The sequence below is a fragment of the Juglans microcarpa x Juglans regia genome, chromosome 7D, assembly GCF_004785595.1.
Source record: "Juglans microcarpa x Juglans regia isolate MS1-56 chromosome 7D, Jm3101_v1.0, whole genome shotgun sequence".
Lineage (NCBI taxonomy): Eukaryota > Viridiplantae > Streptophyta > Magnoliopsida > Fagales > Juglandaceae > Juglans > Juglans microcarpa x Juglans regia.
In genome coordinates this window covers 4387002-4410675 of record NC_054606.1, presented here as the reverse complement: position 1 = coordinate 4410675, position 23674 = coordinate 4387002, and the positions used below count along the sequence as shown (strand labels likewise).

The 23674-nt window shown below is 33.8% G+C and overlaps 4 protein-coding genes across 4 annotated transcripts; 1 reads left to right on the top strand and 3 right to left on the bottom strand.

Moving 5' to 3' along the window:
• Nucleotides 1–685: 685 nt before the first annotated feature.
• LOC121238757 (UV-B-induced protein At3g17800, chloroplastic) lies at nucleotides 686–3478 on the top strand. Its single transcript, XM_041135771.1, has 2 exons — nucleotides 686–1226; nucleotides 2490–3478. Exons 1-2 carry the CDS (start codon nucleotides 808–810, stop codon nucleotides 3292–3294), a joined length of 1224 nt encoding a protein of 407 aa, XP_040991705.1. The 5' UTR covers nucleotides 686–807; the 3' UTR covers nucleotides 3295–3478.
• A 125-nt stretch (nucleotides 3479–3603) lies between these two features.
• LOC121238755 (cytochrome P450 CYP82D47-like) lies at nucleotides 3604–6002 on the bottom strand. The gene is made up of 2 exons (XM_041135768.1): nucleotides 4883–6002; nucleotides 3604–4382 (listed from the first exon to the last, which is right to left on the bottom strand). The coding sequence occupies exons 1-2, from the start codon at nucleotides 5819–5821 to the stop codon at nucleotides 3756–3758; spliced, it is 1566 nt and encodes a 521-aa protein (XP_040991702.1). The 5' UTR covers nucleotides 5822–6002; the 3' UTR covers nucleotides 3604–3755.
• An 809-nt stretch (nucleotides 6003–6811) lies between these two features.
• On the bottom strand, nucleotides 6812–10394 carry LOC121238754 (dimethylnonatriene synthase-like). The gene is made up of 2 exons (XM_041135766.1): nucleotides 9371–10394; nucleotides 6812–7620 (listed from the first exon to the last, which is right to left on the bottom strand). The coding sequence occupies exons 1-2, from the start codon at nucleotides 10346–10348 to the stop codon at nucleotides 6973–6975; spliced, it is 1626 nt and encodes a 541-aa protein (XP_040991700.1). The 5' UTR covers nucleotides 10349–10394; the 3' UTR covers nucleotides 6812–6972.
• Nucleotides 10395–18548: 8154 nt separating this feature from the next.
• Nucleotides 18549–20630, bottom strand: LOC121238750 (cytochrome P450 CYP82D47-like). Its single transcript, XM_041135761.1, has 2 exons — nucleotides 19600–20630; nucleotides 18549–19244 (listed from the first exon to the last, which is right to left on the bottom strand). Exons 1-2 carry the CDS (start codon nucleotides 20536–20538, stop codon nucleotides 18618–18620), a joined length of 1566 nt encoding a protein of 521 aa, XP_040991695.1. The 5' UTR covers nucleotides 20539–20630; the 3' UTR covers nucleotides 18549–18617.
• Between the last annotated feature and the right edge of the window lie 3044 nt (nucleotides 20631–23674).

The following is a 23674-nucleotide window of genomic DNA, read 5'->3' as shown; positions in this document are numbered from 1 at the left end:
TATTAGACTTTTGTTGTATCTTTAAATATAATTTCTTTAAACAGCCAACAAGCAATCATTGATGCGTGAAAGGTCTTTGATAGATTTATATATTTCTTATTTATTTATATTTACCTTTGAAAGAAAGAGGGGTCTTTTGTCTTTACTCAACCTTAATAATAGTTTAGGACATGATGACTACACTTGGAATCTTTGGTACCATTCTTCCCTACTCATTTCCAAAAGTTATTAAAAAAATGTATAAATAAAGAGAAATATATATATATATCAAATAATAAATCGAATAAAAAGACAAAAATGTCGGGTCCCACGCACTATTGGATTTGAACCCTCTCCTAATCCTTTGCAAATGGAGGGACCAGTGTTGACTAATCTTCATTATAATTTTTTGGACTAGCGAATGAATTATTAACCAACCTCACTTTCCCCTCACGACATTCATTCTTATCTTTTAAATATTTAATATTTTCTTAATTTATAATTAATAATAATTAATGAGAATTTGATCGAATTCATTAATACGAGTTTTTAATCATTTATTTATTTAATAAAAAATATAGTTTGATTTTTTCCCCACATATTTTCTATTAAAAAGTCACATGATATTTTATTTATTTATAAGGCAAAGATATTTTTTCCAATTGGACTGGGTTAATATCTCTCTCCTATTCTCTGACCTCCCGCTCTGCTAAGGCCACAGAACCTTATCCATTAAAAAAAAAAGAAACTCAGCCAACCAAACTCCACCAAACTGCCACACTTCGCACCACTTCTCAATTCTTTGGGGCTCCCACGCACTGTTTGTTAATGGACCATTGTCTCTCGCGCCATAGCACCCTCTCCCCCGCCACTTTCTCTTCTCCATACCCTCCTCCCTCTTTGCTTCGTCATCCCCTTACTTTCTCTCCCAGAACTGCATTAAACTTTCCCAACAATCACTTCCGCTCCGGCCGTGCCGCTTCTGGTCTCTCTATCAGGCCGGCCGGGAGGACCTTTCCCGTAATCGCCAGCGCCGGGGCCAGCCACTGCGAGCCAAGTAGCAGCCTCAACTCACCGCTCGAGCCCCGGTCCCAGCCGGGGAAGTTCTTGAGCAGTGTGTTGCAGAATCACCGCCAATTGTTCCACGTCGCCGTCGCGGAGGAGTTGAAGCTCCTGGCCGATGATCGCGACGGTGCCGTTTCCCGCATGCTGCTCACCGTTGGCTCCGATGAAGCCTGCCTTCACAGGTTTGTTCCTTGGTATCTATGTTTAATTGTCTGTTTATATCTTGATATTCAACTACATATCTGTCTTTGTGCATGTATGTATGTATATAATTATGCATGCGTGTATTTCTATAGTTATAATGTATGCCGCATGCGCATAGATTTTATTGAGTAAAGTTGGTCGTGACCTTTTAATTTTAATTTATTGGGTAACCCTGTGAGATGCGAGCACTCATATTTAAATATATTTTCGCAGTATATGACCTTGCTTTTTTGTTCGTAAAAGCTGTTGGCTTGTGCTATAACTTATGAGATTTCCAGTCTTTTTTTATTTTATCCATCGCTGAAGTTTTATTTTAGCCACTTGCATCATCCCGTTCATGTAATGTCCCAAGATTGCTTTTTATATTTGCGTGTTGTTATTACATCTTCATAAAATCTCTAGCACCTGTATATGCTCCTCTCTTGAACGGGTATTGCTTTCTGTCAGTCAAAGGAGTTTAATATTGGAAAAGCCATCAACTTTCTATACTCTTATAATGCCTATGTTCAGTCTAAGATGCAACTTCAAAGCTTTTTTGGATTTACAAGAACAAATAACACAGATTTTATTGGATTAATGAGGATGAGATGTTATGATTTATTTGATTACCGAACCACAAAAAGTTGGCCTCATATACATAATGTTCAACTTTACTGATGTCTGCCCACTAATCAGTACTTGCTATGTTAGCATGATTTGACAACTTCAACCATTCAATATCATTTCCGTAAAATGTGAAAAAAGGTATTTAAAATGTATTTAGAATGTGTTTACTTTATAAAAAAAAGGTATTTAGAATGTATTGATAACAAAACAGAGATTGAAACCAAATGGTTCTCTTTCACAGTGTAGCATCAAAGGTGGTTATTCTGGTGGCGAGTTCCATTGGTTACAAGGATGCGTATGAATCCTATTTAGCACAATAATTGGATTTGTAGTATGCATTGTTTGATACCTGTTGAGAATGAGTTTCGTTGAATTGATTGTGCCATTGCATGTGCTAGCTATGGTCAATGTGAGTAGGGTTACATCTTATAGCCATGCACATGGGCAATCGCTACAAAAGCATTGCCCACCAATGGGCTCTTGCTTCTCAAAACTTCTAGACAAACTAGCAAGGATGAACCATTATTCCAAACTTTGAGGACTGAAACTGTCATTGGAATTTTTATTGTAGATATTATCAGATTAAATGTATTTCTTTATTTCTTAGTTTTTTATGAAATATATCTGAATGACAGGAGGGTTGCACAACTAAAGGAACATGAGTGCCAACTCGCCGTTGAGGATGTCATGTACATGCTAATCTTTTATAGATTCTCTGAGATCAAAGTCCCCTTAGTTCCAAGACTCTCTAGATGCGTTTATAATAGCAGACTTGAGATTTTGCCTTCAAGGGACTGGGAGCTGGAGTCCATTCACAGCTTGGAGGTTTTGGAGATTGTCAGGGAACATGTCACCACTATCATTGGCTTGAGAGCAGATTCTAGTGTCACAGACTATTGGGCAACAACTAAGATCTCACGTCTCATGCTTGGCCGAGTATATGTGGCCTCTGTCTTATATGGATACTTTTTGAAGTCTGCCTCATTGAGGCACCACTTGGAGCAAAGTCTAGCTTTGGCAAACCAGGACCACCATCTCGGATGTAGGACCTCCAATCAGTTCCAAGAGCTGTGTGCTTATGGAGTGAAAAACCTTGTCTTTGACACTGTCAGTAACAAACAATCTGTGTCATATGGTCAAGGGTCGACTAACCAGGGAATGAAAGGTGAACCGTTGAAATGTTATGTGATGGGGTTAGATCCCGAGACATTGCAGAGATGTGCAAAACTGAAGTCCAAGGAGGCTGTCCATTTGATTGAGAATCATAGCTGTGCACTTTTTGGGGACGGGAAGACTGGTTTGGTTGAGAATGATGAGGTGATCTTGACTTCATTTTCAAGTCTGAAGAGGTTGGTTTTGGAGGCTGTCGCTTTTGGTTCATTCCTTTGGGACACAGAAGAATACATTGACACTGTGTATAAACTCAAGGAGAATAATTAGTTGAACGGAGAGTTTATTATGAAGCAAGTAATTCCCTTTGTAAATAGTAGTTCCGCAATGTAGTTACTCACTCTGGTTTGCTATTTCTCGAGAATTTTCTGATGTATAAAGTATATGGTACATGGTAATGTAAAAAAAGATCTTATAAAGAGTTTTAATGAAGCATTTGAATCATGTTGCTCAAGTCTTTTTTGTTTTTTTAATTGGTAAAGGAGTTGTTTCCAGTTTCAAAATATTTCTCAATTTTCGTGGGATATGAAATCGGAGAGTCGACAATTATCTTTCAGTATTTTTTACAGAAACAAAAAGAGGAGAACACAATATTACATAGCTTTTGAGTTGTCTAACTAGGGATGAGTTTATACAGAGAGTACTGCATATAATATACATAGAAGTCAAAACAAGAAGCTGAAAACAGAGATATATGCAAGCTTAGTTTTGTAATTCTATTCTTTCTAGCATTAATCATCATAGAGTTCCGAAGAAAGGCGTGGAGTGAGGACGACTTCGAGAGGAGTTGCCCTGGGCAAGGTAATGCCTAAGCCTTCAGTCATGTCTACCGGCATGTTTTGTGGTGTTGTTAACTCAAATCCCTGAAGCAAGCGAGCTAATGTAAGATGTGATACTTGCAAGGCAAATGTGTACCCCGGGCAAGATCGTCTTCCAGACCCAAATGGTGTGAACTCAAAATGCTGGCCTGAAGCATCTATATTTGCATGGCTTGTAAGAAACCTTTCTGGCAAAAATTCATCCGGGTCGTGCCAAACCCTTGGGTCTCGGTGCAACTTCCACAAGTTTACAAACACACGAGTTCCCTTAGGAACGTAATAGCCACAAACATGACAATCTTCCATTGCCTCATGTGGAACTCCCAGCGGGCCTGGTGGGTATAAGCGCAAGGTTTCCTTGACTATGGCTTGGAGGTAAACCAAATCTTTAATATCGTAATCTTCTACCCATCTATCCCTTCCAATTTTGAGGTCTAACTCTTCTTGGGCACGCTTCAAAGCATCTTTGTTATTCAATAACAAGGACAGAAGCCATGTCAAGTTAATAGATGTTGTGTCTGAGCCAGCTATGATGAGATTCTACAACATGAAATTGAAACTGTAGTTAGAAGCAGCATTTCTTTCGAGTGGACTGCAATTTGTAAATAAAAAAAACAAAAAACTACATTTTAACTGTAATGTTATTACAATACGTGTCAAAGAGATGTCAAAAGGTGTACTTGGAACTAATTCAGAACACTTGAATCTTTAGTGGTGGCCCGGCAATCGGCTTTCGCGTGCATCTAGTCATGTATTCCTCTGTTACAAATGGGGAAAAAAGGGATATTGTGCTCCTTTCTTTGCTAGATTGATGTTGAAACCAGTACGATATTAGTCTTCTCTCTTGTTAAGGTCTACTCTTTCAGTGGTTGCTCTGTTAATGTAATGTTTGTGAAGAGAAAGTAGTTCCTGTCAACTGCCAAAGTTCTGTTTTTCGCTTCTATTCTACAATGCATCGATCCTAAAACAGCAATATTATGGCTTTGGCGGCATAATTCGATTATTAAGGCTTATGCGAAAGAAAATGTTACAAAACGTACCGATACCGTTGCCTTGATGATGGTTTCACGAGTATAGCCAAACATGGATTCGTCCTTAATTACTGATAGCATGATATCGATGAAGTCCGGCTTGTCGCTTGCCTCACTTTTCAGTTTCCTCAGGCTATGTTCTTCAATCCAACTTCCTATTAGAGTGTCCAAATCCCTTCCAATACGCTTCATAGATTTCACTTGACCCCCAAAATCAATCCATCCTAGAATCGGAATCAGATCAGAAACGACAGGCCCCCCAGATACATACATATATTCTTTGATGATTTTCCATATGCGTTTTGCCTCTCCATCGTCTGCAACATTAATGGCGTGGGGAAAATATCTCTTCCCTGCAATCATTTTAGTTATTATGTTGAAGGATAGGCGTTCAATCCATTCACTAATCACCACCTTGACAGGGCTGTGATTGTTGCTCTTTGAAAGAGAGTACAAATCCTTGACCAAAATATCCACCTCGGAGACTTGCATATTCTTTAGTGTCTCGAGCCGGCGTGCAGAGAGGAGTTCCACCATGACTAGCTTTCGTATCTCACGCCAAAATGCACCGTAAGGCGCAAACCCAAATCCTGCGTAGTTGTAGCCTAAGTACGTTCCATGGGTTGACTTCGGACGTGCTCCAAGAACTTTGTCATTCGTAGTGAAACACTCCTTGACTGCCTCGTGATTGCTAATCACAAGTGCAATTTTTGGGCCAAACTTGATCGTGAACATGGGGCCATGTCTGTCAGCCATGGCTGCCAAGGTTCGGGCAACTGGGTTTTTGCCACCTAGTTGATGAAGGTGACCTATAATTGGCAAGGCACCCGGTGCTTCTGGGGCTAACATAGCCTTTGTTTTCTGAACACCAATTCTCAACCTCCATAGATTGTACAACACCAATACTAAAAACCCTGCAATTGCTAGTAGATGAGAAGTGATTTCCATGACTTCCCTCAAACTTCCAGAGAACTGAAACTATGACAAGACTTTTCCAACCCCAGTTTTGCGGTTTCTGTAATGGCGACAAAAGGAGATAAAAACAAAGGGAAGAAAATTGATCAGTAGGTTGATTCCTGAGGTGGTGGTGCCCAGGGATGACTTCTTGCAACCTTTGAGTGGTTGTAGTGTCTCTCAAAGTCGTAATATTGATCAACTTTAATTTGGGTTCTTAATTGTATATTTGTATCTATTTTCAATAATGCATCAACCTTCTCTTATCTTTTAGTTTTGAGAGAGAAGCTTCGAACCGGTCCCCGGTATAAAGAGAGATAACCGATTAACACGTCATCATTTTAATAAAAAAAAAAATAGAACCCGATGATATTGAAGAGTAGTGCTACTCTGCCGCAGTCTACTGTTCCTTTCTTAATAAAAAAAATTTAAAAATAATAAATATATAAGCGATCAAAATGAAATAAACTGAGTAATAGTAGCATTATTCTTCAAACAATAGTGCGCTCATCTTTCTCCTCTCTCTCCCTCTTTCTTTCTCTGCTATCTCTCTCTATCCCTCCTCAAGAATACTGAACTCTCTCTCTCTCCTCCACTTGCTGCCAACTAGCCTCCAAAATCGCAAAGGGAAAAAAATGTCCACTTACTATTATGTTCGAAATTAAGAGACTGATGACAAAGAACATGAACTTCTTTCTTGGGTAATCAAGCCTAATTTTCATGCTTTAGTTTACTTTTTAAAACACTCTGGATTCTGGAAGGTTATACTTCTTTCTATTTTTTGCTTATTCGTCTTCTTTTTTTCTGACAAGATTTTGCTCTCAGTTTCTTGATAGAGAAATTCATTTTTTCTCTCTTTTCTTTTATTTAAATTCTCAGCATCTACACGAAAAAGAAGAATCAAATTACACAATAATACTATTTCTATCCGCCACTATTTCCTTTCACACCCTAATAATATTCATTGTATCACTTTATTTAATCTTTTTAAGGTAATTTTAATTTCGTGTCATTCGCTTCAAAATGACAGTACATAATTAACTGATCATCATGACTAAATTACCTAGATAGGATTGCAAGGCAACGTCGGATCAGAAGTTTCAAATACCACTTGATCATTCAAAGTAATTCTTAGTAATCAATTATTAATAGAGCTCCATAGGAAGGCGGGGCTTGAGTACAAGTTGCAGAGGATCGGCCTTCGGCAATGCAATTCCCAATCCTTCACGCATATCCACCTTCATGCCTCCCATGGTTGTCATCTCAAATCCTTGAAGCAAACGAGCCAGAGCCAAGTAAACTACTTGCAACCCAAAATTAGCTCCGGGGCATGACCTTCTGCCATAACTAAACGGAGCGTACTCGAACTGCTGTCCCACAACATTAGGATCACTACTGCTGGTGTCTGCATGATCATGATGAGACGTTTTCATAAACCTCTCGGGTCGAAATTCAGTTGCGTTTGGCCACACTCGCGGGTCCCTTTGCAGCTTCCATATATTAATGATCATGCGAGTGCCCTTGGAAACATGATAGCCTCCGAGTGTGCAGTCTTCCATGGCTTCGCGAATTCCCGTGACGGGACCAGCTGGGTTTACACGTAGGGTTTCCTTAACAATGGCTTGGAGGTAGTTTAAGTTCTTGATATCAGATTCTTGCACCCATTTATCTTTCCCTACCTGGACGTCTATCTCTTCTTGGGCAGCCTTCAGCACTGTAGGGTTATTTAACAGCAAGGAGAGTGCCCATGTTAGTGCAACAGCTGTGCTTCCTGCGCCTGTTAGGATGAGAATCTGCAACAACAAAATACAAAAACAATCCTGCTTATTTACGTTGTACTTGAAATGGTTTGAGCTAGAAATATGGAATCAGACGAAATCTAGAATATTATGTACTTTTTCGTAACAAAATGATCATGTGTATGCACTCATTTAAGGTCAATTTGGAGCAAAGCATTATAATATATAGTCTCAAATTCATTAATTTTGCGTAGACTTAAAGTGTACACCATTATAAAATGGAAAAATATTACTGCAAGCAATTTCGTGCATCAATTCATGCATCAATATTGATATATAATACATATATTTAATAAAATAATGTGAATTAAAGATAAAAATAATTTTTATGATATAGGAGATTTTTTTTCTTTTCTCAAAAATTTTTTTTTCATTTTTTTTAAATTAAAAAAATTATCGGTACGCGATATGGTGCACGAACTCGCTTGTACTTAACAAAAATAGCTATATTTTTTTTTTTGAGTTCTGCTAGGATTACTGAAAAAATGACTTGAAGATGTGTTCTAAATGTGTATTTTGTTTTTTATTTTTATGTATTTTTTAATCTTCATAAATATTTAAAAAAAATAAAAAATTTACAACTTCATTAAAAATATTTATTTAATTACTAAGTTAAAAAAAAAGCTTAGTAATACTTAAGTAAAAAAAAAAAAATTCGAGACACAGCTTCGGATCCAAAGTCGGCATCCAAAGAATTTCTCTCTTCTGACACTTTTTTCTTCTGACAAATTTTACCCATCCCCCGATAATGATAGGGACTACACTATCTCCTGCCACAATCTCCTATCTCCGAAAACCGAGCCGGACTACACTATCTCCTACCATTCATCTGGTATTCGTGTCAAAAGTTTTAATTTTTTTATTATTTTTTTAAAATATCTTTTTAATATCCTTAAATATTAAAAAAATTAAAATATATATAATTTTATTAATAGTTATTTCTTTAATTATTATGTAAAAATAATAATAATAAAATAGTAAATAAATTACAGGAGATAATAAACCTACCATTATACTTATAATATTGTTGTACTCTAAGGTCTGATAGCTATAAATTTATGTACGTATAAATACAATATTTATTACGTACGAGATCTAGCTATTCACGTTATTAAAAAAAATAGAAATGCTATTTTATGATAAATAATCTGATAATTGATAAATGTCAACAAAATTAATGACATATATATAATTTACATACAAAAAAAAATATTCTGGATTAAATTTTATAGTAAATATTAATTAATTCAGAATAAGCTTTTTTTTTCTTGTTGACATCTATTTAGTGTATTAATTATTAACGTTATTGTAAATATATTTTCTTGACCTTGAGCGAATATTTTCTAGAGTAACTTTTATTCAAGAAGTATTGCGTAGAGTCTAATAAATTTTAGAATAATATTCCTTGATTATCTTAAACTTATTCTTAAGATGACTTCTTCATTAGGTGATGCCACGTAATTTATTAAAAAAATTAAAAACATAAACATAAAAAAAAAAATAGAAGAAACCTGAAGTTTTAATTTGACTAATTTTATATTTTCAAATGTTCTTTTAGTTTATATATAATCTTTGTATGATTTTAATAAACCAATGGGTGATACCCCATCAAGAACGTCACCTGCGCTGTAATTAATTAATTTCAGATGCCCACTAACAGTACTCTAATTCTTACTAATTAACTACATAAGAAACTTATTCCAAAAAAAAACTACATAAGAAACGGAACAACAAATTAACGCACCATTGTCGTCGCCCTGATGATAGTATCACGTGTATGGCCCGACATCACAGCATCCTCCGGAAGGCTTGAAAGCATAGCATCCATTAAATCACTCTGATGATCACCCTCAGTACTTTCACGTTCCCGTTTCTGTCGGATATGTTCAGCAAGCCAAACATCAAGCACAGAGTCAATTTTCTTAGCAGTTTTCTTCATGGAACTAACATGGCCTTGGAAGTCCATCCATTCAAGATATGGAATGGCGTCCGACAACACAAAAACTCCGCTCAGATACAAAGCCTCTTTTATGCCACTTCTGATAAGATTCGCCTCGCTGTTATTTTCTGCATATTCACCAGAGGAGAATCGCTTCCCAACAAGCACCTTGAGGATGATGTTGAAAGCCATTTCCTCAAGCCGATCGCTGATATTCACCACCTTCTTGTTTGTAGCCAGCGAGTGCACGTCTTTTATCAGGGACTCTACTTCTGAGGATCGGAGAGGCTTCCGCATTTCAACTGCATGGTTTGAAAGAAGTTCTTGGATGGATATCTTCCTCACGTCACGCCAGTATTGCCCATAAGGAGCGAGCGCAAAAATAGCGTTGTTGTAGCCCAAGTATTTTCCTACTGCGAGGTTTGCCCTCGTAGCAAAAATCTTGTCGTTGGTAGCCAAGCACTCCTTCACCATCTCGGCGCTGCTCACCACCAAGAGCCGGTGTTGGTGACCGAGCCTGAGCGAGAATAATGAGCCAAATCTATCGGCCAGGCCCCCAAGAATTCGAGCAACTGGCTCTTGATCTTGGCCTCTAAGAAGATGGAGGTGCCCTATCAAGGGCAATGCCCCTGGTGGTTCAGGGACTGGTCTAAGGCGTTCTTTGGCATCGCGCTTCTTCTTGCTGGTCTGTGATGCAAGTTTTAAGACACTACTGATGATCACGAGCAAAGCTAAAAGCTGAACAATTGTTTGGACATGATCAGAGGAAAACTCCATGGCCATGAATATGATCGAGCTGGAGATTTTTGGGATGAGTTGGTATAAGACTGCGTGTGTTATTTATAGTACTGGAAACCATTTGTACACGTCATTTCCTATTTCCCCTCGTACGTGGAATAAAAAGTAGAAATATAAAATAGAAACAACAAAAAAAAGTGACATTATTTATGAAAAATATAATCACACCGTCTTTTTTATAATCTTTTATATAATTATATTTTAAATTAGATATATCTTTAAAAAATCAATTATAAATACATTTTTATAACGTGAATCATGTAATTAAAGTGGAATTTTCAAGGTCGTGACTCGTCACCAATCTGATGGAGCAGCCGTTCGATCATGATACAGTATTTGTACTGTGATTATACATTAGATCAGGCTGTACGCAACATGCTAGAACATGCCCTGTCATATGAAAATTGTGCGGATACATCTCCACCACACTTTTCTCGAGTGGTGTAAATTGATTCGTACAAAAATCACCGTGGTTGTTACGTGGTTGAGTCTAGGGCCGGGTCCTCCATCATGTAAGTCAGGCAATTGACTAAGACCGCAGGGGAAGAAGCCCCTACTGCTCTCATACAAAAAATAATAAATAGATTTGTTTAAATAAAAGAAAATATTTAATTAAAAAAATTAATTAACTCAATAAAAATATCAAAAGTATGAAATAGATATATTATATCATTATTAATTTTAAAAATATTTTACATAATAATTATTTCAAGTACTCTCATTTTAAAAATAGATTTTTTTTTCATTATTAGTTTAATATATAATGTAAAAATTATAAATAATAAAATCTAAATTTTCGAGTGTTCATAATTTTTTTTTTATATAATATTTTGTACAGGTAAAGGTCCACTTTTTCCAAATGTGTAGGTTATTTATATAACTTTATTGACAATAATGATTATAATTACTTTTAGGTTTAACAAGTGGGATGAGACACAAAATTCTCATCTTATATTATTTTATCATTATAATTTTTTCAAATTCTCACATAAAATATAATAAACAATTCAAATTTTTTAAATTTTAAAATAATACTAATATTAAAAAAATAATATACTTTTATCTAAAACTAAAAATTCTCATCTCACTATCTAAACAATAATATTCCATGATATTTATGAATAGTAATGAAATAACTTATAAATAGTAGTGAAATAGTTTAAATTAAAATGTTTTATTAGATTTTAAGAAGTGAGAACAAAATTAGAATTTTAGAACATCTGATAATAGCTGAGAATAATTATGTTCCAAATGATTCCAAGAGTCTAAAACAAGTCTTGTACAACTAGATTTGATAAAATCTTCTCTAAATTGAAAGTTTTCTAATAAAGATTAAGTCGGTTATTAATTAAAAATGTGATATAAAATCTTAATCAATAATTTTACTTTACAAAATAATAGGAATTATTTTTAAATACGAATATAGTATAAAAATTAAAATTAAAACATTTATTTTATAAAAAATATGAATATATTTCATTTTACTTTAAAATAAAAACCTCAATCAGAATTTTAGCTAGGCCCCAAGCTTATTGAGCCGGCCCTGTTGAGAAGACTAGAAAAACGAATTGTGATGTCTTCAATCACTATCAACATGGTACTATTTTTCTTTTTCATTTATCCTCGTGTTTCATGCAATATATAAGTACGCAAGTCGTTCCAATATCATTTGCAGCTCGCCAATCTGAGTCCTAAGTCTGAAATTAACATCTCAATTATACGATAAGGAATAAAAACTCAAAGACTGGCCTATAAAATCAATTTCAATAAATATAAAGAAAAGCAAGGACCTCGTGAATCATGTGACATAAAACACTTGGTGGAGATTCACGGTCAGCGGCCTTTCCCACTGGTTAACGTGAAACCCACAAACAACTAAAAAGAACTAAAATCCAATATTTTGAAAATTTTATAAACTTTTCATTGTATTATTGTAAATTTTTTAAATTCTCATAGAATAAAATAAATAATTTAATTTTTTTAAATTTTAAAATACAAATAGTATTAAAAAATATATTATAATAATATTTTTTTAATTTTTTAATTTTAATTTCAATTCATCTACAGTAAAAATAAGTGTTCATGAAAAGACATTAGTGTTGCCGGCTCGATTTGAAAAAATTGAATTGTTTATTATATTTTATATTGAAATTTAAAAAAATTGTAATGATAAATTGAAATAAATTGAGATAAATTGATAATCCAGACGAAGCCTTACTCTCCATTTGTCTCTTATAATTTATAAACACGATATATTTTAATCGCTGCCACATGAAACACATGCGTGCAACAGGACATGGTGGTGTCTCAATCCTGCCACCTAGCTTCGTCTTCATCCTCCCAGCCAACAACGTCAATTAACATCACCGGCTTGTACTGGCTCGTCGGTTCAAATTAAAGCTTCATACACAGTATGGCTGGTGCAAAACTTGTGCACGTGATCTTTGCCGACCTCATCTTATGATGACCTGATCATCAGCAAAATTCAGATTCCCGGAATGTAGCTAGCATGGATGAAGTTTGTGGTTTATGGATCAATCTTTACTTTACTAAAAATTAAGTTCATCTTGGATGTGATTTGGCAAAAATAATAAATCTGTTTACGAGAGCATACTTTTTAATACAGTACTCGACACATTATTGATATATATATATATATATATATATATATTATATATAGAGGCCTTACACATAATTTTGTTAAAAAACAATTAGCAAACTTGTTCATTGATCATGTTGATGCCACAATTCTTCAACCATGCCTAGCTATGTCTTAACTAGGATTGTAAAATAAATAAATAACATTGTTCGACAAGTCGCTCGAGCCGATTGATTTGGTCAAATCAAACTCGAGTTTGGCTCAATTCATTTATTAAACAAGTCATTAATTATGAATACAAAATTATAATCAATTATCAAATAATACAATTCATATAAATTTGATTCTATTTGTACAAATTTATATAAATTCGAATAACTTCGTATTTATTATTATTTTTATAGTATTGTCTTTATATTTATAGTATGAATACTTTTCATATTTATAAAGATTACAGAAAATTAATCATATTCGTAATACTAAATTATATGTAGCTTGAATCCTTATAAATATAATAATTAACATACGTATATAGAAAATTTAGAAAGAGATCATTAAAAAATATAAATTTGGTTGTCATGAATTATAGATAAATTTGTTAAATATATTATTTTATCAAAAGGATGAAGCTACCAGCCTGTCGGGTGTGTATTCTATTTTTACACCTACCAATCAAGAGCTGCCACATAGACGTTTCAGTAAAATCCAGTTAGTATCCGCATGCATGTTATTACATTTGTTTTTTTATGTGATCTCTTCCCCCCCTTCTCTTCCACTCGCTCCCCCTCCTCCCACCCATGTCCCTACTCTCCCCAATCTCTCTCTATGTGTGTGCGTGCGTGCGCACCGAGAGATCATATCTACAAGGTCTCCGAGATATCTGTTGCCATCGGTACTGCTTTTCTTTCTTTTTCATCTGCTAGTCGTATGTGTATGGAGCTACGAAAATGTGAGAGAGATTTCTGTTTGGCTGCTGATAAAATGTGGGATCGATTTTTGTTTGAGTGAGCTTAGTCTATAATTTTGGGATAGTCCTTTCGAACTTTATTCTTCACCAAACCCCACGGTCTTCATGCCATACCAGACTATAGAAACAAAGTATTATTACTCTTATCAAAATCATGTTCTTTTCCATAACCAAAAAGGAAAATAGAAAAACAAAAAACTTGCTCAATTTGACGATTTCAGAAAACATGAAACCAACATAAGGAAAATTGAAGGTGATATTGTTGAACACTTTCAAATTAAGGAAAGGGTGTAGGATCATAGTATCTGCATTCACATCGTGCAAAGTACTCAGCTCCTAAAATAAATTACAGAAAGTGGATGAATCACTTCTTAGGAACCTGCGTGTGAGGGAGGGGGTTCGGAACTCTGGTGTACAAGCCAAAATTTCCTAGTGCGGATATAGATGTTTGTTTCCTGCAATTCCTACATGGCAAGTTTTCATTGGTTGGTGTAAAAATAACAATCTCACCCAACCGATCTTGAGTTTTTCTCTTATCAAAATAAAGAAATTCATGAATACCATTAGAATATTAAATAAGGTATTCAGAAATATAAAAACTAACTTGATAAAAGGTTCAAACTCAACTCGCGTTTAAACTTGACGCGCGCTTTGATCTAGGAGTAATAAAAGGTTGGTCGATCCAGACCAAACTGGGCCGAGACTGAGACTGGCCAGTCTTGGTCTACATTTTAGAAGATTAAAAAGTTTTTGTCCAATCTAAGGTCCAGAATTTTTCCAGACCGGACCGGACCGAATGAAAAGTAAAAATAAAAAAATATTTTATATATATTATTTATATAATAATTGTACAATTAACAATATAAAATTTTAAATATGTTATTAATACTTATTAATATTCTGTAAATTAACAATATTTTATATATATCTTCATCTAACCTATCACTATTAAGAATATAAAATTTTAAATATGTTATTAACACTTGTTAATATTTTATAAATTAATTAATATATAATATCAATCAGTTAATTATATATAATTATATATATTAATAATGTAATTTTTATCTAATTTATTATTATTGACCATAAAAAATATTTTTTTATTGAGTTTGTTATATAATCTACATTAATAAGTCACTTAGTTTAATTTAGTATTTTAAATAAAATTTTTTATTAATTAATTTAAAAAAGAAAAAAAAAAGGCCGGACTGATTATTCGGTCCAGTCCCGTCCAAAAAAATGATGGACTAAAAATATTTAATCTATCGCCAGACTGGACCGACTAATTTGCACCCCTACTCTAAACCAAAACCATAGGTGATTGCCATGCCCATGTCATGACGTTGATTACCATCTGCATCCCATCGTGAATGGAGTACTCATGATTTCATATGTACTCGTTCAAATTAAGATATTTTACTGAATTATAAAAAATGATAGAAAAAATTGAATAAAAATTTTAAAAAAAATATATTCAAATTGTTTTAATATAATTTTTATTTTAAAATTTGTAAAAGTTATATCGATTTTTATATTTTATTTTAAAATTCATAAAATTTGTTTTAGTTTTTGTGCTTAGATAATAATTAGGTAATTGATTAAATGAAAATTTTAAAATTAAAAAATATTTTGTGTTTGAATGATATTTGGTGATAAAATTGTAAAAAAGGGGCCTGGTTTGGATACACAAAACTATTTCATCTCATCTTATCATTATAACTTTCTCAAACTTTCACATAAAATATAATAAACAATTTAATTTTTTCAAATCCTAAAATAAAAATTATATTAAAAAATTATATTTTAAAAATATTTTATTTAACTTTTAACAAAACATTTCATTTCATCTTATCTGAACTGTGTAACCAAACGAGGCATTAAAAATTATGATAATTCTATATCTTATCTAGGGTTGGGTGGCGGTGCCACCTCGCCGTTCACTGCCTTGGCCCCACCTGGGCGGCACAGGCAACCCTGCCCACAAGCCATACACATAATGGGGGCGGGGGTGATATGGGCCCAGGCTCGCCCCCACCGTACCATAGCTCACCCATACAACCTAACCCAAAATTATAATTATATGGGTAGTGCTAGAGGAACCGATAATTCAACCGATAAGTGCAAATGCACTTTTTTATTTTTTTTTCTTCTTTTTCTATAATCATTTTTTATATATCCTTAAACATTTTTAAAAATTAGAAAAGAGATATCAATTCATTAATATTCACTTGCTTAACTATTAAGTAAAAAAAAATTAAAAAGAAAAAAGTCAATCAATTGCTTTTATCGGTTCAACTAATATTTTCTTAATTATATATACGAGCCTATAACCCGTGCAATGCGTTGATTATTATGTATGAGAGAGAGATTTAGATAGAGATCGGGTTTTATAGACAAATTCGAAACGGTTTATAGACCAATCTATTTGACGAAATAATATAAAAGTTGAAATAATATCTTTGAGTAGAGACTTGAATCAGTTTATATCTTTATATATAAGAAATGAGATTAAACGTAAAAGTTGCAACAGGTCATAATGAAACATTACTTTTAAAATGATTACCACTTCATAAACATAACATTTCAAGTTTAATAGTTAGAATGTCTACTTTTATGGATAGAATGTCATATCGGAGTCATATGACTCCGTTTAAAATACAAAACAATATAAATGTTGAATTAATGCTTTTTGATGGAGTCTTGAATCGGTTTATATATTTATATGTAAGAAAATAAATTAAATTTAAAAGTTTCAATGGTTCATAATGAAACATTGATTTTAAAAGTTTTACAGTTTTATAAACATAACACTTCAAATTTAATGGATAAAATGCCTACTTTTATGAGTTTATAACCCGCAATGCACAAATTAATGTATATGTTGTGTATGAGGGAAAAAGATTTAGAGAGATATCGAGTTTTATAGTAGAGAAATTTGAAACGATTTATAAGGCGGTTTATTTGACGAAACAATATAAATGTTGAAATAGTACATTTGGGTGAAGACTTGAATCGATTTATATCTTTATATATAAGAAATGAAATGAAATTTAAAAATTACAACAGTTCATAATGAAACATTAGTTTTAAAAGGATTACTGTCCATAAACATAATACTTCAAGTTTAATGGGTAAAATGCCATATCGGAGTCACTCCGCTTAATATACAAAATAATATAAATGTTGAATTAATACTTTTGGGTAGAATCCTGAATTGGTTTATATCTTTATATGTAAAAAAAAAAAAAAAAATTAAAAATTACAATAGTTCATAATGAAACATTAATTTTAAAAGGTTTACCGTTTCATAAATATAATACTTCAAATTTAATAGATAGAATACTTACTTTTATGAATAGAATGTCACGTTAGAATTATATAACTCCGCTTTTATATATAGTAATATATATATATATATATATATATAAAAAAGCGTTGATAAATGATGTTGTCCCCTCTCTCTCTCTCTTTTCTCTTCGGTTCTTCACCCTTCTCCCATACTCTCTCTCTCTCTCTCTCTCTCTCTCTCTCCTCTTCTTCTTATTCTCTTCCTCTTCCTCGGCTCTTCCTCCAATTTTTCTTCTCCAATTTTTTGAAGAACTTGATACTCGTGGCCGTGCTGCCGTGGAAACCCACAGCCATGAGTGGCTGCCGCCATGGTTCGTTATTTAGTTAGATATGTTTCATTAGTTTTAGTTAGGATTTTTTTTACTTTATTGTTTTTGAATTTGTTGTGGATTTTTTTTTTTTTTTACTTATGTTTTCCGGTTGTCTACGCCATGGATGGGTGGTAAGGGGGCAGACAGACCAGAGCCCTCCCCCGGGGCCCTCCCAATAAAAAAAAAAAAAAAAAAGAAAGAAAAAAAACTCTAGGATAGATTGAGTGCGAGAATGGGGGCAACCCCACCCGAGAGTGCGGGTAGTACCCCTAATCTCATCTTTGTTTCAAACCAGCACAGCCCACAATTGGAACCGTAACAGCTTTCCAGTACTATATGTTCCTCTTTCTAGCCCATTATTTTCTATGAGATTTGGCTCTTCTCTTCATATTGTAAGATCTGTACTCGTCCTTTGCCAGTAACATATATACAAGATTTCTCTTATATTTTTAAAACTACAATCTCAAATCCAAACGTTCTAAACCACGTGATAGAGGGATGGAGGCTTGGAGCGACTCTCTGTGGAACAATTCACTGGACGCATGTTAGACTAATGGGCAGTATTTCAATAACTATTTTAAGAAAAACATTATGCGTGTCAAGTCATTTAAAAAAAATAAGAACTACTCGAAAATCGACGTGCATTTTTTTTTACAATGGGTCTAATATCTAACATTAATCGACGTACATTTTAAAATGGAGATCATAAAGTGATCATCAAACGTGCATTTTACAACCGAGATAAAGTGATCATCAAGGGATCACCCATGATATATAGTTTAGAGTCAACACCAAATGTTTTGTAATTATTTAAACCAAATGTAACAATTTTACTTCTCTAATGAATTTTAAGCGGTTGGCACACGTGTTGATTTTTCTTTTGATTAATATATTGTGTATGCTTTTTACTTTCTTAATCGAGGTTGCTTGGTTTAATATGTGTGTGATCGAAGCAAATTAATAAAATGACAGATGTAAAAGTACCACAAGTACAACCACAGATACTTCAGTTTTTATTGCTGATCTCTAGCATCCATAGAGTTCAGAAGAAAGGCGTGGAGTGAGGAGAACTTGAAGGGGAGTTGTCCTTGGCATGGTAACGCCTAAGCCTTCGGTCATGTCCACAGAAATGTTCTCTGGTGTTGTTAACTCAAATCCCTGAAGCAAGCGAGCTAGTGCCAAGTGTGATACTTGCATGGCAAATGTGTTCCCAGGGCAAGATCTTCTACCTAACCCAAATGGTGTGAACTCAAAATGTTGTCCTAAAGCATCAATGTGTGCATGGCTTGTGAGAAACCTTTCTGGCGAAAATCCATCAGGGTCCTCCCAAACTCTCGGGTCTCGATGTAACTTCCACAAATTTACTAACAGCCGAGTTCCCTTTGGAACATAATACCCACAAACTTGACAATCTTCCATCGCCTCATGTGGAACTGCTAGAGGGGCTGGTGGGTATAAGCGCAATGATTCTTTGACTATGGCTTGGAGGTAAACCATATCTTTGATATCGTAATCTTCCACCCATCTATCCTTTCCAACTTTGAGATCCAGCTCTTCTTGGGCACGCTTTAAAGCATGTTCATTGTTCAACAATAGAGATAGCAGCCATATCAAGTTAACAGATGTTGTTTCCGAGCCAGCCAAGATAAAAGTCTACCACATGATATTTAGACCATATTTAGAAGCAGAATTTTTGCAAATGAAACGACATTAATTATTAGAATATTGACAATGTGTAATCGTTTTAGTTACCAGAGATTCAAAATTATCTTGTTAAGATCTACTCTCAGAGTGTTTGCTATGTTTAATAATGTTTGTGAAGAGATTAAACTAGTCCCTGTCAATTGCCAAACCCATGTTCTTGACAGTTGACACGGCCTAATGTTACAGTGTACCAAGATAAAGCTTCTATTCTGCAATGCATCGATCCTAAAACAGCAATATTCTGGTTTTACCATATTACTATTATTAAGGCTTATGCGAAAGAAATTAATGTTGCTAAACGTACCGATACTGTAGCCTTGATAATGTTTTCACGAGTATGGCCAAACATGGATTCGCCCTCAATTACTGACAGCATTATGTCGATGAAGTCCTGCTTGTCGCTTGCCTCTCTTTCCAGCCTCTTCAAGGTGTGTTCTTCAATCCAACTTCCTATTAAAGTGTCCAATTCCCTTCCAAGCCGCTTCACAGATTTCACTTGACCTCCAAAATCAATCCATCCCAGAAATGGAAGTAGATCAGAAATGACAGGCGCCCCAACTACATACACAAATTCTTTGATAATTTTCCGTGCACGTTTTGCCTCTTCGTCTTCTCCGCCATTGGCATGACCAAAATATCTCTTCCCCGCTATTATTTTAGTAATTATGTTCAAGGTTAAGCGTTCAATCCATTCACTAATCACCACCTTAACAGGGCTGTGATTGTTGTTCTGGCAAAGAGAGTAGAGATCTTTGACCAAAGTATCCACTTCGGAGATTTGCACATTCTTTAGTGTCTCGAGCCGGGGGGCAGAGAGGAGTTTCATCATGGCTAGCTTTCTCATCTCTCGCAAATATGCGCCGTAAGGTGCAAAACCCAGTCCTGCGTTGTTGTAACCCAGGTACTTTGATTGAGTAGATTTCGGACGTCCTGCTAAAACCTTGTCGTTTGTAGTGAAGCATTCCTTGACTGCCTCGTGATTGCAAATCACAACTGCACTTTTCGAGCCAAACCTGATCTTGAAGACGGGCCCATGTCTGTCAGCCATGGCTGCCAAGGTTCGGGCAAGTGGGTTTTTGCCACGTAGTTGATGAAGGTGACCTATAATTGGCAAGGCACCCGATGGTTCTGGGGCTAACATACCCTTTGTTTTCTGAACGCCAATTCTCAACCTCCATAGATTGTACAATAACAGCGGAACTAAAAGCCCTGCAATTGCAAGTAGATGAGAGGTGATTTCCATGAATGTTCCAACCCCTGTTTGGTGGTTTCTTTAGTGGGACACACTGACAGAAGGGGATAAACATTAGGAAGAAAATTGGCCAGCTGATAAAAAGGTTGGATATGTGGTGGTGGCCCCAGGGATGACTTTTTTGCTACCTTCGAGTCATTGTAATGGCGACTTTGCTTGGGTTCTTGTGTCAATAATCTTTTGGCGAGATCAGACGTGATAAAATTCATTTTTATGAAAAGAAATTAGTCTAATCGTGGCACTTCCTTATTTTTTTTTTCTGTAAATTAGGGCAGGTTTTGAGCTTAAAATGAGACGTAAAATTTTCATCTAACCTTATTTTATTTTATTTTATTTTATTTTAAATATAATTTAAATATAAAATTTTTAAACTAATTATTATAATTTTTTAAACTTTTAAATAAAAATATAAAACAATTATAATTTTTTCAAATATTCAAATAAAAATAATATTTTAATTTAATAATATTTTTTATTCAATTTTTTTTCTCTTATTTTTCAAAATTAAAAAAATACTCAATTCAAATTATCTCATTATCATTCACAAATTATTTTATTATTATTCATAAAATTTTTATTTTATCTCATCTTAAAACCACCGCTTAAGATTATTTTATTAATTAGCGTTATACATGGAATTCAATAATTCTTTCCACGTTTTTTTTTTGGAGATTGAAAAATTCAATAATTATTCCCACGTTTTTTTCGTTTGGAGATTGAAAAAGGGGAAATCGTCGATCTAGAACTTTCTAGCGATCAAAAGACTACACGGACCCCACCACAATATTTCCCAACAGTCGATTTACAACACCACCGAATGCGGTGTCAAACGAAGTGGCGTGTAGCTCGCACGTGCAGGTTGAAGGTTGGCATGTGACTACACGCGCCACAACGAGAGCTTTTTGCCAACGCCATGCGTGGCATTTTTGGGACTTTCCAAATCTACTGTCGGTCTTCCTCTCAGAGTGGAGCGACTATAGCCCCTGCGCCTATGTTTTTTTTTTCAGTCTAAGTTTTTATTTTGTTTTTAGATCTAGTTTTTCCTAGTTCTTCTATGTATTTTACAGTTTTATTGTCTGTTTTTTTGGGTAAAAATAATAAGGAATAAGATATTGAATTTGGTGTCCATAGCAGCTGAGTCTCGTTCCTCCTTTAGGATGAGTCAAGAGATAATAATCCTACTCTTTTGGAGGATGGATATAATATTTCTTTTCTTTTGAAAAAGAGGTCGTTTAGTTCTATTTTTACATGACGTTATTTTCTGTTAGAAAAGAGTTTATATAAATTAAGATAATGTCAGTTACAAATAAATTTATGTGTGGGGGTGTCCTAAAGTGATACATAATTTAACTTATAATCTGAATTTTTTCTTGTATCGATGAGTCACAGTTATAACTTTGATTTCACTTAAATAAAATGAAATCTATTTTCATTAAAAAAAAAAAATCCCACGTATGACACAGCGCGCCGAGGCTCGAGACTATTGGATTATCTATTGACAAAAAAGAAAAAAAGCTTTATTTGTCGGCCATCATCCTCTATTCACGGTCACAATCGTCTCGTCCCTTCCCTTTGGAAAACACTGCACTCGCTCGAAGGTTAGTCAATCAAATATTAAAAAACGCATTTTACTACATCAAGTTACTTTTAAATAGTTTTTACTCATTTTACTGACGTAATTAATTAAAATATTTATTTTATATTAATAAAATACATAAAAAAATATATAAAAATGACTGTACAAAAAATTATTATTCTCAAATAAGAAATATATGAATTTGCAGCAACCAACAAATTAACCTTAAAGACAAATTAAATTTCAAACAGGGTACTCAAAATGGAAGATTTGTTTTCACCTTCTTCTTTTTTTAAAGCATTGGGCAATTTGTGAAAGATATATCACGTTATCTGTTAGTTGCCTCATCGAATTGGCGAGCCCCTTTATACGCATTAGAGCCATAGCCTTGGTCATGACTTGCACTGTTTGCGGCCTTTGGGTGGTTTTTGGAGACGAGAAACAGAGTCTCTCGAGCAAAGGCAGTGAGCGGTGACTTTCAAATTAATGTTTGTAAAAGTTCAACTCAATCAGATAAAGTTAATAGGTACTAGATAATTAAGTTATTCCGTTCTCAATTCAATAAGTATTGTACACCATCCACATCATCATTTATATAGTAAATTTTTTTTTAAATAAAATTCTATTATTTAAATATTTTATTAAATTAAAAATTTCTTTTATAATTTAGCCGTAACTTACTGAATTTGAAGTGTGCCAACGAGTGCAAAGAGTGTGTTTTTGTATAATACATGTGAGACCGTATTTTAAGAGAAATTATATTTGTAATCATAGAGTACCCAAGTATCGTATACTCATTTTAAAAAAAATAAATAAATATAAGATCTATATAGAAAATTAATTTTTTAATAATAGATCTTACTTTTTTTCTAAAAAAATATATAATATTTATACAATCTATGACTGTATTTAATATTACTTGCGTTTTAATAGGTTGTGGCACTACTATGTAATATAGATTATGATGATTGGTAGTGCCATGTTATTCCTCAAATTAGTTTTATAAAAAAAAAAAAAATCTATTTATTATCTACTACACATTAATATATAATTTTTTATTTTATTTTATTTTATTTAAATACACGTATTGATATATAAATATATATTTTAAATAGAGCGACAAAAATATAAATCATATGTTTTTTTAAAAGGAAAGTGTCATCATTTATTAGAGAAATTTACCTCTATGATCCAATATATGCAGATGTATCACCATATCAATTATTACTTTATAAACAAATTAATATATTTAAAACTCTACCGACATATTATTTTCTTTTGTGATTAATTTGATCTTTATTATTATTGATACTCTCTTAAAAAATAAAAAAATCTTAGAGATAACATTCTTCCTAAATAAAATTCAACCTCACGTTTCATATAAAAAGAAGACACGTGTAGCTATGTTTAGGTAGTGAGAATATCTGAGAAGTGTTGAGAATGTTTGTGAATAGTTATGAGTAGAGATTGAAATAGGTTTGTGGGTCCCATTGAGAGTAAAATAAGTTGTTTGGATGTATGAAGTATGTTGAGTTGTCGACTCTTAGATAG